General features: G+C 58.5%; 1 protein-coding gene across 5 annotated transcripts; it reads right to left on the bottom strand.

Moving 5' to 3' along the window:
- Nucleotides 1-2,700: 2,700 nt before the first annotated feature.
- Nucleotides 2,701-13,521, bottom strand: MYADM (myeloid associated differentiation marker). 5 transcript variants are annotated; one of them, XM_078360858.1, is made up of 4 exons: nt 13,313-13,521; nt 11,816-12,193; nt 9,110-9,190; nt 2,701-5,488 (listed from the first exon to the last, which is right to left on the bottom strand). In XM_078360858.1, exon 4 carries the CDS (start codon nt 5,484-5,486, stop codon nt 4,518-4,520), a length of 969 nt encoding a protein of 322 aa, XP_078216984.1. In that variant the 5' UTR covers nt 5,487-5,488; nt 9,110-9,190; nt 11,816-12,193; nt 13,313-13,521; the 3' UTR covers nt 2,701-4,517. The 5 variants fall into 5 exon arrangements, with proteins under 5 accessions (XP_078216984.1, XP_035140071.1, XP_008986839.1 ...); XM_035284180.3 differs by lacking the exon at nt 9,110-9,190; XM_008988591.5 differs by lacking the exon at nt 11,816-12,193.
- Nucleotides 13,522-15,453: the final 1,932 nt, after the last annotated feature.

Genomic DNA, 15,453 nt, shown 5'->3' with positions numbered 1-15,453 from the left:
TCTCTATGTTTCTCTGACTGTCCAAATCTCTCTGTCTCTGGCTCTCTGAATCTCTCTGTCTCTTTGGCTTTGTGAATCTCTGTTTATGATTCAGGATCTATGAATCTCTCTACAGGTCTCTGAATGTCTGTTTCTCTGGCTCTCTGAGTCTCTGGCTCTGGCTCTATGACTCTCTGTCGAGGGTCTCTAGACAGAGACTTCCCTCCCTGTGTCTCTGTGATTCAGTCTGTCTTGTCTCCCTCCTCTCTTTTCTGTGTCTCTGTCCTCTGTCCCCCTTCTCTACGTGTCTCTCTGGCCCTGTGAATCTCTGTCTCTGAGGTCTCTCCCTCCCACTGAGTGTCTCTGTAATTCAATCCCTGTCACCCTCTCTCTAGGTCTCGCTGGCTCAGGCATCCTCTTTGTGCGCCCCCTCTCAGGAAGGGGGAGGTATCTCCGAGGGCCGGCGCGGTCCGTCTCTTCCGGCCTCCCCACCCCTTGGTCGCTCTCCCTGCGTCCCCGCCTCTCTCTTGTCGGGCTCTGAGCCTCCCCAGCTCGAGAACGCTTTCCAGTCCCAGCTCCCGGGAGGCCCGCTCTGTTGCCAGGGGCAACCACGGCCCGCCCCGGGCTGCGGGGCGCAGTGCATTCTGGGACTGATAGTCCGAGCCTGAGGACCAGCCGCTCTCGGGACGCGGCCGAGAACTCCGTCTCCCGGCGTGCCCCGCGAGGCTGGGCGGGACGCTGCGGCTGCGCCTGGGGGGACTCTGGACGCCCAGCACACCTTCTCTGGGACTTTTTAGGGGTCCGGGGCGGGTTTCCGGGGACTCCAAAAGCCGAAGGGAAAGTGGGGGAATCTGAGTCCTCTTGTAACCACTCTCTCCCCAAATGTGGAGTCCACTAGCCTTCCAGCCACTTCCAGGCGACCTAGGGCGAAGGATGTGGGTCGGGGAAGGCCGCGAAAACGGACCTGGGAATCCCACCACGTTCTAGTCCAGTGTCCTTGGGTTCTTTCCCGAGTTAACCAACGTATCACCCCAGAGTTGTATGGCTGTTCTCTCGGGTGCCTTCCAGAAGGGATTCAGGCATGGGATGGCAGAGAGGAGGGTGGGCGAGTCGTCCTTTGAGAAGACAGCGATGGGGTGGGTTGACGCTCAAGAGAGGACGCTGCAGAAATGGAAAGGAGGCCTTTCCTCAACTGGTGTGTGTGCCCCAGCTGGCCCTTCCCTCTCCCCTTCCAGGGAAACCTTTCCCTTGCGGTATCTCTACCCAATTGCTTTTGCGGATGTAGATGCAGAAAGGGGGTTGTGTGATCCTAGATTTTTCCTTAAAACTTTTTTTTTGTTTATTAAATAGAGACGAGGTCTTGCTATGTTGCCCGGGCTGGCCTCAAACTCCTGGGTTTAAGCCACCCTCCCGCCTTGGCCTCCCAGTGTTGGGACTACAGGCACCAGCGTCCGCACTGGCTGATCCTGGAATTTTGTAGGGCTTATCTACGTTTGTGTATTTGTGATTCTTCTGAGGTTGGTAAAACGGACAAGATGACCTTCTGTGGGACAGGGATTCGTCGCAGTAGTTCATCTGATCTGTATGAAGGTCTTCTGTTGACCAGGTGTATTCAGGGGCTTAGATTGGAGGGTAAGGGGGGGGCTGATAGGGGAATGTAGGCCGGATCAGATCTTGAAGGCCAGACCCAGGGACTTTGATAGTGCCTACAGAACACGTGGCATGGGCTACAAGACTTCAGCAGGGAAGGGCAGGATCAGATCTGCAGGTTGGAAGAATCCCTCCGGGGCCAGGGTGGGATGGTAGAGGAGGCGGCTGGGGCAATAGCTCAGGTGAAACAAAATGGAATATGAGGCCGAGTGCGGTGGCTCGCACCTGTAATCCAGCACTTTGGGAAGCTGAGGCGGGTGGATCACCTGAGGTCAGGAGTTCCAAAGTAGCCTGGCCAACGTGGTGAAACCCCGACTCTACTAAAAATACAAAAAAATTAGCTGGGCGTGGTGGCACATGCCTGTAATGCCAGCTACTTGGGAAGCTGAGGTAGGATAATCGCTTGAACTTGGGAGGCAGAGGTTGCAGTGGGCTGAGATCGCGCCGTTGCACTCCATCCAGCCTGGTCAACAAGAGTGAAACTCCCTCTTGGGTGGGGGGGGGGTTGTTTGAGCTGGGCCAGGAACCTGGAGAAGAGGGTGGTAGAAATGGTATTGGAGGAAGAATACTGGTTGAAGACGGACTAGGAGATGGGGGAAGGTAAGATCAAGTGCTTGGTTCTCAGCCCTGAGAATGGGGAGCCTGGGAGGAAGAGGTGATTTGGGAGGGAAAACTCCTTCACTCAAATTGGGACACTGTATTTGTGAGGTACTCAGGGCACTGACTCCAAGGAGGGAGAAATCTAGTTCATTTCTCTCCCACCCAACCCTCCTGGTTTGAGTAAGTCATTTATAAGACCCAGACTCAGCTAGGATCTTCTGATGAGGCCAAGGTTATCTTGGTCCCAACCCCATTCTCCCACTAGACCCAAGAATGTGGCCCTTGCCCCTCTCCGAAAGACCTACCCATTTATTTATTTTTTTGGTAGAGACGGAATTTCACCATGTTGGCCAGGCTCGTCTCAAACTCCTGGCCTCAAGTGATCCTCCCAACTCGGCCTCCCAAATTGCTGGGCTTACAGGTGAGAGCCACCATGCCCAGCAGCCCTCCCAGTTAATAAAGCACAAGTCCTTCTTTTATCTTTATATTGACAATTAAAGAAAAAGAACGTGATGGATAGGGGAATGGGGAAGGAACAAGTCTTCTATGATGAACAGCAAGAGCCGATGGGAACCAAAAGCTCCAGGGAATTAAAAAAAAATAAAATATATATTTATACATTTATATATATATATCGTGTTATGCGTGAGTCCCAGACAAGCAGGCAGCAGCAGCAAGAAGCAACGAGCACACAGAAACACCCGTGTGTGTGCACCACACATTCAGGCAAGCCATCCCTCCAGCTAGGACAGCAGCAAGCCCCACCCTCCCACCCTCCGTCAAAAGACAACAGCTGAAAAGAAACTTCCCTGTTTAAGGACCACTCAGTAATTTCTGCCCTCATGACCAGGAAAAAGAAAAGAACCAAACAAAACCAATGAGGCTGATCTTGCCTTGAAGGCGGGCAGTGGCCATTTTTCCTCTCTGCCGAAGCAGGACACATTATTTTTAACACGGAGGGTCACAACACTGACCCTCACAAATGCTTCAAACAGTTGTCTTCAACATCCTGTGGTTCTTTGTCTAACTCTTTTTTTTGAGACACAGTTTTGCTCTGTGACCCAGGCTGGACTACAGTGGCACCATCTCGACTTCCTGCAACTTCCACCTCCCAAGTTCAAGGGATTCTCCTGCCTCAGCCTCCTGAGTAGCTGGGATTATAGGCATGCGCGAGCATGCCTGGCTAAGTTTTTATATTTTTAATAGAGGTGCGGTTTCACCATGTTGGCCAGGCTGGTCTTGAACTCCCGACCTCAGGTGACCACCTGCCTTGGACTCCCAAAGTGCTAGGATTACGTGCATGAGCAACCGTGCCTGGCCCCAACTCCTTTTTTTGATACCACAGAGAATAGTTGGGATGAAAGGCATCCAGCCCTCGCTTCCTTTAAGATGGCCTCTAGGGAGTGGGTGTTCTGTAAGCTTGGCAAAAATTCTGGAGCCAATCTCTGGCAAGGCTGAGTGCCAGGCGGGGCCTAGGGACCCAGGGTCTGTGCTTAAAGCATCCCGCCCGTTGGAAATTACCTTCAGATATATATATACTTAATTTAAAGGGGAGGTGCACACACCCTCCTCCACTAGGAGAAAGGGGGGCCCAATCCCCAGCTACCCACCCCCCAACCCACAAACACACACAAACACTCACACAGACACGTACACACTAAGGCACAGCAGGGCGGGCAGGCATGCTTTGGCAATGGGGCCCTTGGGGGGCTGTGGCATGGACGGCTGCAAGGGGTGTGGATGTGTGGAGCTCAGCACCTTTGGAGGTGAGTGGGGTAGGGAGAGAAAGAAGTCCCAGGGCTCCCGAGGACACAGGAGAAGGTGGCTGGGAAACATGAGAAAGCCAACAGGAAACCCGGCAAAGAGATGAGAAAAAAAGAGTGGAAAAGAACAGGCTGGGTGTGGCACTCACACCTGTCCTCCCAGCTGCTCGGGAGGCCAAGGCAGGAGAACCGCCTGAACCCAGGAGGCAGAGATCGTGCCACTGTGCTCCAGCCTGGGCCACAGAGTGAGACTCTGTCTTAAAAAAAAAGAAAGAAAAGAAAAAGAGAAACATCTCAGGGATGAAACAGGATGTGGGCAGCAGAACAACTGCGGAAGGAAACAGTGAGAGGAAAGGGAAGACAACGAATCCAAGAACTGCTTAGAGTTTGATGAACTGGGAGGGAAAGAAAAAGGTGGCAGGGAGGGGACACTGGAAAACAGAGCAGAGAAGTCCTCAATAAAGAAAACGGGCAAGAAGAACGGAGAGGTTTGGAGAGAGAACGGGAGCCTCCTGGGAGAGAGTCTTACACCTTGACAAAAACCAGGTGGGCAGAGTACACCAGGTCGGCCACATACGCCAGTAGGTTGATGGCCGTCAGGATGGCCACAGCCAGCCGGCGGTCCCAGTCACACACGTAGTAGTTGTGCCGGCTGCCGCAGCCCACATCTCGCGCGCGCCGGGGCTGGCCGCCATACTTCTCGTCGAACTGGTAGAGTGGCCAGAGGACGAGGGCAGTGGCGTAGAGGAGGACAGACAGCAAGGCCAGCCCCGACAGGAAGCTGGGGAAGGGGATGGGCAGCACGTTGGTGCACTCTCCCAGGTTCAGCAGGATGGCGACGGCCGCAAGGATGAAGCAGATGGCGTAGACTGCCACGCACCACTCCAGGGCGGGTTGGTGCTGGTACAGGTGGGCGCTGCTGATGAAGACAAAGATGATGCAGGCCACGAAGGTCTCCAGCACCTTCAGCAGCCCCGGCACGGTGGCCATGTAGCCTGTGATCTCGCCCGGCCGTGCCCGGGTCCAGGCCACTTCGGTGGCATAAGCCACGCAGGCAACGCAGGAGAAGAAGGTGGCGGCGATGGCGTGGTCCCGGGAACGGCCGTGGGACATGAACTGGACATAGGTGGTGGGGTAGATGATGGAGGCTGAGAGGCAGAAGAGGGCCGCATAGCAGGCGAACGTGATGGGGAAGTTGCGCCAAGACAGGGGGAAGCGGGCCTGGAGCCCGCACAGCTCCACGATGAGGATGATCAGAGTCACGGAGAAGCAGAAGCACCAGGTGAACATGGACCAGTTACCCATGAACCCCGTCCAGGCACCCACGCTGGCCACCAGAGAGAAGGCCACGCAGGTGGACACCAGCTGCAGCAGGCGAAGGAGACCCAGGGGCTGGGTCAGGGCACGAGGGGACCCCACGATGGTGGGGGACCCCAGGCCCGAGGACGTCGTCATGGTAGTCGTGACAGTTGTGCGGGTAACCGTCACTGGCATGGCTGCGAGAAGGGGAAAGACAGTGTCCTTATAAGGTGACAAACATAAGAATCCAGGTCCCCTAGCAGTTGCCTACCCCAGGGAGAAATTAATATGAGCCCTAATTAGGGAGTTCCCAAGATGTGGGGCTTTGGGTTGTCTTTTTTTTTTCTTCTCGATGGAGTTTCACTCATTGCCCAGGCTGGCGCGATCTTGGCTCACTGCAACCTCCGCCTCTCAGGTTCAAGTGATTCTCCTGCCTCAGCCTCCTGTGTAGCTGGGATTACCGGCGCCCACCACCGTGCCCGGCAATATTTTGTATTTTTAGTAGAGACGGGGTTTCACTATGTTTGCCAGGCTGGTCTCAAACTCCTGCGCTCAGGCGATCCACCCACCTCAGCCTCCCAAAGTGCTGGGATTACAGGCGTGAGCCACAGCGCCCAGTTTGTTTGTTTGTTTTTGAGACAGTCTCCCAGGCTGTAGTGCACTGGTACGATCTTGGCTCACTGCAGCCTCTGCTGCTCAGGTTCAAGCGATTCTCCTGCCTCAGCCTCCCAGCAGCTGGGATTACAGGCACCTGCCATCACACCCGACTAATTTTTATTTTTAGTAGAAACGGGGTTTTACCAGGTTGGCCAGGCTAGTCTTGAACTCCCGACCTCAGGTAATCTGCCAGCCCCGGCCTCCCAAAGTGCTGGGATTACAGGTGTGAGCCACCGAGCCCAGCCTTGGGTTTTCAAATGGGGATAGTCCTGGGCAAACAGGGATGAGCCCGTCCCCTCTGGTTCTAGGCTCTCTCCTCCCCTCCCCATATCAGAACCCAGGAGTCTAGGCCACTATTTTTCTCCTTCCCAAGAGATTCCTCTCTCTTTTGGGACCTAACTATTTGTACATTTTTTGCTTCCCACTCCAGAAACATGCTTCCCTCTCTCTCTCGTTCCCCCAGGGACTCAGTAACTCGGCCATGTAACTCTCTGTAGTCTACCCCACCATCCCTCTGGCCAGGCATGGGTGTGGCTCATGCCTGTAATCTCAGCACTCTAGGAGGCTGAGGCAGGAGGACTGCCTGAGCTCAGCAGTTTGAGACCAGCCTGGGCAACCTTGGGAGACCTCGTTTACAAAAAAAAAAAAAAAAAAAAAAAATTAAAAATTAAAAATTAGCTGGGCATGGTGGGGTGTGTGTGTGTGTATGGTCCCAGCTACCTGGGAGGCTGAGGTGGGAGGATTGTGTGAGCCTGGGAGGTTGAGGCTGCAGTGAGCTGTGATCGAACCACTGCACTCCAGCCTGGGAGACAGAGTGAGACCCCGACTCAAAAAAAACTTTTTTTTAAATTACAAATAGGCCGGATGCATTGGCTCACCCCTGTAATCCCAGCACTTTGGGAGGCCAAGGTGGCTGATCTCTTGAGGTCAGGAGTTCGAGACCAGCCTGGCCAACATGGCAAAACCCCATCTCTACTAAAAATGCAAAAGTTAGCCAGGCACGGTGGTGGGCACTTGTAATCCCAGCTACTCGGGAGACAGGCAGAAGAATCACTTGAATCTGGGAGGCAGAGGTTGCAGAGAGCCGAGATCAGGTCCCTGCACTCCAGCCTGGGTGACAGAACCGAATTCCTTCTCAAAAAAAAATAAATAAATAACATAAAAATAAAAAATAAAGCATCCCCCTTCTGCCTTCCACCACAACCCAAGTGTCAGGACAAAAGGCTTGTCTTCCGCAGGCTCTGAAAACCCCACCTCTCAACTTTCTCTGAGTATTCAGTTCCGCACCAGAGACCCTGACCCTGTGAACAAACTTCCTTCTTCCATGTAACTGACCTAGACGGCTCCACCCTCTAACAGCCCAACCTCCCCAGGCTTCACTTAGGGACCCACACCTAATCAGATCTCCCGACCTCCCAATAAAGGATCTCGTCTTAGAGAGATCCCTCCCTTCTGGCAAGGAGCCTAAACTCTCAGCGGCCCCCTCCTCTCCCTATCCCCACCTCAGAGATCAGGAACCTTCACTCTGTAACTCCCCCCTGAGGTTTAGGTCTGGAGTACTGCAACCCAAAAAAGCTTCGTTTCAGCCTCCCCCTCCCCAGTCCTGCAGAGTCCATCCACCTCCACCTTCTCCCCCAAAACCCAGCCAGCTGGCCCCACAGTTTCTGGGAAACTCAGCTCCCAGATCCCCAACTGTCCAGTAGGAACCCCAGGCCCTTCCCCTGAACTCTCTAGGCCTCACGCTCCTGTTTTTATTTTATTTTAGAGACAGAGTTGCTCTACTGCCCAGGCTGGAGTGCAACGGCGTGATCTCGGCTCACTACAACCTCTGCCTCCTGGATTCAAGTGGTCTGCCTCAGCCTCCTGAGTAGCTGGGATTGCAGATGCCCGCCACGACGCCTGGCTAATGTTTGTATTTTTAGTACAGACAGGGTTTTATCATGTTGGCCAGGCTGGTCTCAAACTTCTGATCTCAAGTGATCTGCCCACCTCGGCCTCCCAAAGTGCTGGGATTACAGGCCTGAGTTACCACTCCCAGCCCTCACCGTCCTGTTAGAAGGGGTCAGACCTCTGGCCCTGGGCCCTCAGCGTGAAGCATCGCAGATGCCCCAGACTCCAGGAAACTAACTTCCTTCTTTCGTCCTTGGGAAACCTACAGCTTTCACCTCCTTGTCCGATGACCCCCAGGAATCAAGCGCTGGTTCTCAGAAACCAGGTACCCAGTTCTCTCTTCAGGCTGCAAACTGTCTTATCTCTCAGCCACACCACTAAACCAGAGGCCTCTCTCAGCCACAGGGAAGTGACTTCCTCCTTTCAGCGCCAGGCACTGCAAGCAGCAGCAGAAGCCTAACCTCTTCCCCTGTCCCAGGTCAGCAGCTCCAGTGAAAGCCAGGGCAACTCACTTCTTCCTTGGACACCTCAGGGTCTGGAGCCTATGGCTTAGGAGCCCAAGCTTCCCGATCCTTCTCCCAGGATCTAGGAGTCCAGCCCCCAGCCCCTCCTCCCTCAGACCCAGGAGTCCAGACCCCAGCTCCTCCTCCCTCAGACCCAAGAATCCAGACCCCAGCCCCTCCTCCCTCAGACTCAGGAGTCCAGGACCCCAGCCCCTCCTCCCTCAGACTCAGGAGTCCAGGACCCCAGCCCCTCCTCCCTCAGACTCAGGAGTCCAGGACCCCAGCCCCTCCTCCCTCAGACTCAGGAGTCCAGGACCCCAGCCCCTCCTCCCTCAGACCCAGGAGTCCAGACCCCAGCTCCTCCTCCCTCAGACTCAGGAGTCCAGGACCCCAGCCCCTCCTCCCTCAGACCCAGGAGTCCAGACCCCAGCCCCTCCTCCCTCAGACCCAGGAGTCCAGACCCCAGCCCCTCCTCCCTCAGACTCAGGAGTCCAGGACCCCAGCCCCTCCTCCCTCAGACCCAGGAGTCCAGACCCCAGCCCCTCCTCCCTCAGACCCGGGAGTTCAGGCCCCCAGCCCCTCCTCCCTCAGACCCAGGAGTCCAGACGCCAGCTCCTCCTCCCTCAGACTCGGGAGTTCAGGCCCCCAGCCCCTCCTCCCTCAGACCCAGGAGTCCAGACCCCAGCTCCTCCTCCCTCAGACTCGGGAGTTCAGGCCCCCAGCCCCTCCTCCCTCGGACCCGGGAGTCCCGGCCCGTAGCCCACTCACCAGCGGTCTTGGGAGAGGAACCCACGGAGAAATATCGGTGGTGGAGACGGATTAAGCCCCACACACTGTGAACAGGGGCACCTGAGGGGGAGGGAGGCCGTTAGCGTCGGTTTGCGTTGCTCCGCCCTCCGTCCCGGGAGCCGCGCCCCGCGAGGACAGGAACGTGGCGCGCCCCGCAGGGCCGGGCCGTGACCCCGGGGAAGCCCCGCCCCCTCCTTCCTCCGGCTCCGTAAACTGTGGGCGCCGCGGCGGCTGGAACCCAGCCAACTGCACGCCCCGCGGGCCGGCGTGGGCGCGAGTGTGAGCGTCACCCTGCGAGCACGGGGGTGCGGGGGGCGGGCGGCCCGGCCAGACCCGCCGTCTCCGCGCCTTATAAGGGCCTGGAGTCGGCTCAGGCATCTGGAACGTGTCGGGGACCTGGAGGCGGCGCCCGGACCCCCGCCCCCCTCCGGAGCTGCCCGCCCTCTCCCGATTTCCGGCGGTGGGGGTCCCCGACTCCCAGGTCCCAGGAGGGGAATGTCGGAGGCCCCCATTTCTGGATCCCTATAAAGAGGGCTGAGAACCCCCCGCTCCCGAGCGTCTCTAAGACCCGAGCGGGTGGGGACCCCGGCCTCTGAGGGGCTCAGGCTCCAGGCCGGAAACTGCACGCGGTGCTGGAGTCAGGCCCCAGGCCCGGCCACGCCTCCCACGGGCTCCCCGAACCCCAGTCCCGACCTGCGGGAGCCCCGGGGAGGCGCCACCCCCAGCCAGACGCCGCCCGCCCCCACGCCCCACGCCCCACGCCCCACACCCCTGCCTGACCCCCGAAGGAGAAGGAAGTAGGGACTGGCCCAGCGCCCCGCCCTCTGGAAGGCGGGCACTGCCCCGCCCCAAGCAGGAGGAGAACGAGCGAGGGCGTCACTCATTCAGTCTCCGGCGCTGGGTGGGCGCGCCGGGGAGGGGGCGCCGTGGGGACCAGCTCACCCCGCCCTTAGGGCTCCTGCAGTCGCCTGAGTTCAGAGCTCAGGAATGCGCCGCCAGACCGTAGAGGGTGAGGAAACACCCCTCCAGGCCTCCTGGCAGAGCACGGGGCTCCCCGGGCCCTCAGGGTCCTCCTCCCTCCGCTCCAGACGCCACACCCATCGCTCACGCCCAGAATCGGGCCTCGGTTCTCAGCACCCAGAGATGCGGGACGCAGCCCTGTCATGTCGTCGTTTCTCAGCCCCATCTACACTTTGGGAGCACCCCCTCCCTCGGGCCTTCAGGAGCCCAAAGTTCTCATTCTGTATGTCCCCTGGATGCGGAGGGGTCAGCAATTCTGAATTCTTTACATTCTCATTCCCAAACCCAGGACACCTAACTCCAAGCTCTTCCCCTCCTAAAGGATCTCCACCTACCAGATTCCAGCCTCCAACTGGGGTACCTACGAGTCCCCATCTCTCTACTCCCGCAGACCCAAGAATCCAGACCCCCAGCCCCTCCCCCCTCAGACCTAGGAGTCCAGACCCCAGCTCTCTCCTCCCTGGGACCCAGGAGTCCAGGACCCAGCCCTTCCTCCTTCAGACCTAGGAGTACAAACCCCCAACCCCTCCTCCCTCGGACCCAGGAATCCAGGTCCCCAGCCCCTCCTCCCTTGGACCCAGGAGTCCAGACCCCCAGACCCTCCTCCCTCAGACCCAGGAGTCCAGGCCCCCAGCCCCTCCTCCCTCGGACCCAGGATCCCAGGCCCCCAGCCCCTCCTCCCTCGGACCCAGGAGCCCAGAGTCCCGGCCCTCTTCTCCCTCGGACCCAGGAGTCCAGGCCCCCAGCCCCTCCTCCCTCAGACCCAGGAGTCCAGACCCCCAGCCCCTCCTCCCTCGGACCCAGGAGTCCAGACCCCCAGACCCTCCTCCCTCAGACCCAGGAGCCCAGAGTCCCGGCCCTCTTCTCCCTCGGACCCAGGAGTCCAGGCCCCCAGCCCCTCCTCCCTCGGACCCAGGAGTCCAGACCCCCAGACCCTCCTCCCTCAGACCCAGGAGCCCAGAGTCCCGGCCCTCTTCTCCCTCGGACCCAGGAGTCCAGGCCCCCAGCCCCTCCTCCCTCGGACCCAGGAGTCCAGACCCCCAGACCCTCCTCCCTCAGACCCAGGAGCCCAGAGTCCCGGCCCTCTTCTCCTTCGGACCCAGGAGCCCAGACCCCCAGCCCCTCCTCCCTCAGACCCAGGAGCCCAGAGTCCCGGCCCTCTTCTCCCTCGGACCCAGGATCCCAGACCCCCAGCCCCTCCTCCCTCGGACCCAGGATCCCAGACCCCCAGCCCCTCCTCCCTCAGACCCAGGATCCCAGACCCCCAGACCCTCCTCCCTCAGACCCAGGAGCCCAGACCCCCAGCCCCTCCTCCCTCAGACCCAGGATCCCAGCCCCCCAGCCCCTCCTCCCTCAGACCCAGGAGTCCAGGCCCCCAGCCCCTCCTCCCTCGGACCCAGGATCCCAGGCCCCCAGCCCCTCCTCCCTCGGACCCAGGAGTCCAGGCCCCCAGCCCCTCCTCCCTCAGACCCAGGAGTCTAGGTCCCGTTCCTCCTCCTTCCAGACGTATGACCTGCGGAGTCCATGTCCTCAAGCCCTCTCGTCTGCAGAACCCAGCCCCAATCTCTCTAAGGACCCAGACATTCTGAAACCCAGCCCATTCCTCCCTCTGGCCATAAAAACCTAGACTGTTGCGTCCGCCCTCTGGGGTCCCCACAACCTCACCTCAGGCAGCCAGGGGCGACTGCGGCTGAAGAAAAGACGACAGCTGCAGCTGGAAGGGTCTGTGCTCTGGGCGGGGTTGGTGGCCAAGGGAGCGAGCGCGGGCGGGCCGAGGGTGGGGCCGGGGCGGGGCGCGGCTCCAGGCTAGGGCGGTGGGCAGGGGACTTCCCCGAGCCTGGGCTATCCCAGCCCCGCCCTGAGGCGGGGCCAAGAGAAGGCCACGCCCCTCTCGAGGAAAACTGGCGGAGCTCCCGCCCTACCCTAGAGAGCCGAGTGGAGGGCTGAGGTCACCGTTGCCTTGGTGACAAAACAGGAAGACACAACAGCTGGCGGCATGGGGACTCCTGGGGGCTGCCCTCCTCGACACAGCCCAGGAGGAGTCTCCAGGGTAGGCAAGGAAGGACCGTTACCATAGGAACCCGCGTGTTTAGCGTTTGTTTAGAACCGAGCCCCCCCAGCTCAGGTCCCCACCCCCAGTCTCACTCAATTCTCCCGCTCCCTTCCTGCCCCCTCCTTCCTGGTCTGTTCCGCCTCCACCCCTGCCTCGCTGGATGAAACCTTGGACACCTGGTCTCAGCGGATTGGGGGAACAGGCTCCTCAGTTTAAGGGGGTTTGTGGGCTGGGATCTCTGTCTCCTGGAGCCCTGAGGAAGAGCAGAATTGAGAGCAGTATTCCTGGGCTTTAGGTGGCTCCGGGCTACGATACCTGCTTGCTGGGTCCCCCCAAGAAACAGAGGCTAGATTCCTGTATGTAAGGATCTTGAAAGGGCAGCAAAATGCTCCCCTAGTCCCCACTGGCACCGGGCCCCGCGGGGTAAGGTCTCCGATATCACAGTGAATAGGGGTGGGGTGTTTTGGGGACAAAATTCCCGGGGGCTAGCGCGGTAGGAGTTGAGGGCTCGGACTCCGGGGCTGCACAGGACTCCTAGGCTGAGGCCCAGAATCTTGGCTCAAAAGATCAGGCCGCGGCGCGGTGGCTCACGCCTGTAATCCCAACACTTTGGGAGGCTGAGGAGGGAGGATCCCTTGAGCCCAGAAGTTCGAGACCAGCCTGGGCAACATAGGGAGAGCCTGCTCTACTAAAAATAAAAATAATAATAATAGAACCATCAAAGCTCAGGCTCTTCGGTTTTCAGGGCAGAAGTTGCAAGCCGAGCCGCCTGGGTCTGGAAGGCAGATATTTTTGGCCTACATTCCTGACTTCTGGATGGAGGGAGGGACTCAGGATTTTAATGAGGATGGGGCTGGAGCTGGGGCTAGGGGCTCGGATTCCCGGATTCTGCAAGAGGGGAAGGGATCCAAGGGGCTGGTGGGCCCGGAGCCCCAGGCCAGGGCAGGGCTGCCAGGAGCGTCTTTTAAAGGCGGCTCTGCGGCCCTGAAACGGACTGCCAGAGCCAAAAGAAAAAGAGGGAGCTGAAGGTCGGGATGTCAGGCCCCCGGGGAGGTGCAGGGCGGGGACCCGGGACGCCTGAGTCCCTCCCTCTGGCCGCGCTCACTCACCACGCTCTGCAGTCGTCCCGGGCGCGGCCTGGCTGGCGGCGGCCGCTGGGCGGGGCCTGGTGGCGGCTGCGGATGCTCAGCGACGCTGAGCTAACCCGGCGCGTCTGGCGCTGCCTGCAGCTGGGCACCTTCCAGGCCGCCAACTGAGGAGGCTTTGAGGCCGAGCCCAGGGGTGGAAGCCGCGCAAGTGGCGAAGGGAGCGGTCGGATGGGGTCCCGGCGCTGGGGATCCGCGTCTGCGTGCGCTACGGAGCGGGGAGGGGCCGGAGGGGGACCTGCAGGAAGCGGGGGGAGGGGGGGCTCGGCAGGAATGGGGTGGGGGCTGGGTGGAGGAAGGTAAAGCCTGTGTGCACACTTTTTGTGCTGCAAAGGAAAGGGGGGCACAGACCCTCTTTGTTACTCTGTGCCCTGCATAGGGGAGGGGGTCCCAATTCGCCCAGGTCAGGCGCTGTCCAAGGAGGGAGGGCTATGGACGGATACGGAGTGGGGACGTGGTGTTAGTGGGAGACTCCCCTGCGCCGCCCCTAGGTTCTAGTCACAGGTCTCCTTGGCCCCAAGTGTAGCAGCAAAACTTTCCCCTAAATCAGTCACTCTGCCTGACCCCATAGTGACACACTCGAGGTACCCAAAACGGCCCAGGGGTGGTCTCCACTTACACAACTTACTGTGTTTTTCCTGGCAGTGGCAGCGGTTCCCCTGTAGACGCTAGAACCCCTCAACAGCAGAATTCAGGGTAGCCCGAACAGGAAGCAAACATCTTGAAGAGTGAAGGCGGGGCGCAGTGGCTCACCTCTGTAATCGCAGCACTTTGGGAGGCTGAGGCAGGCAGATCACCTGAGGTCAGGAGTTCAAGACCAGCCAGGCCAACATGGTGAAACCCCCGCCTCTACTGAACATACAAAAAAATTAGTCGGGCGTGGGAGTGTCACCTGTAATCCCAGCTACTCAAGAGGCTGAGGCAGGAGAAGGGCTTGAACCTGGGAAGCAGAGGTTGCAGGGAGCCGAGATGGCAATGACACTGCAGCCTAGGTGACAGAGCAAGACTCTGTCTCAAAACAAAAAACAAAACAGTCCCGGCGTGGTGACTCACGCTTGTAATCCAAGCACTTTGGAGGCCAAGGCCGGCAAATCACCTGAGGTCGGGAGTACAAGACCAGCCTGACCAACATGGTGAAACCCCGTCTTTGTAAAAAAATAAAAATAGAAAAACAAAACAAACAAAATTTGAAGAGTGTGTCACTGGATGTGGTCATAAGGAATGGCACTCTTGCTGGGCACGGTGGCTCATACTATAATCCCAGTACCTTGGGAGGCCGAGGCGGGAGGATCACCTGAGGTCAGGAGTTTCCGACCAGCCTGGCCAACATAGCGAAACCCTGTCTCTACTAAAACTACAATAATTAGCCAGGTGTGGTGGTGTGCGCCTGTAATCCCAGCTACTCGGAAGCTGAGACAGGAGAATTGCTTGAATCCGGGAGGCAGAGGTTGCAGTGAGCTGAGATCATGCCATTGCACTCCAGCCTGGGCAACAAGAGTGAAACTCCATCTCAAAAAAAAGAGAAGGAAATAGCACCCTTAAGTTCCCAGGTCTTTGTTAACTGGGATCCTCTGGGATGTGCCCCTGGTTCAGAGGGTTACCCATCCTGTAAAACAGCACCCCAACCCCAAAGATGACGACTCCAAGCTGGCGGTGTAACCCAGTCTCGAACGGGTCGTGCCTCTGTTCCATGAGGCTGGCAGCTTTGGGGTAATGGGGTATATGGACTGCTCCCCACTGACTTCCTCCTAATAAATGGAGCTCCTTGATCAGAAGCAATACTGTGTGGGACAACACGAGGGTGAATAAGGCCATTCAGTGCATACGCAGATGCTGCTGTTGGCAGAAGGGCAAAGGGCAAGAAAAGCAAATAACAAGCCCAGGGTTGTTTATTCTGGGGAGGAAAACCTCATTGCCCAGTCTGCGATGAAAGGGCTCCAGTGTAATCCTCACAGGCCCAGGTATTTAGCCTTTTGGTCTTCCGAGGAAACTGTACCACACTGGGGGCTCGGCAGTTGCTACTGCCAGCTAGGTGGGCATTCATCAGTGACGTAGCTGGTGTAGCCCACCTCCGGCCACTCTGCTCCTGAGCCCATGGAGCAAGC

Source organism: Callithrix jacchus, chromosome 22 (assembly GCF_049354715.1).
Source record: "Callithrix jacchus isolate 240 chromosome 22, calJac240_pri, whole genome shotgun sequence".
NCBI lineage: Eukaryota > Metazoa > Chordata > Mammalia > Primates > Cebidae > Callithrix > Callithrix jacchus.
The sequence above is the reverse complement of the archived record's forward strand: the minus strand, read 5'-3'. Positions and strand labels throughout refer to the sequence as shown.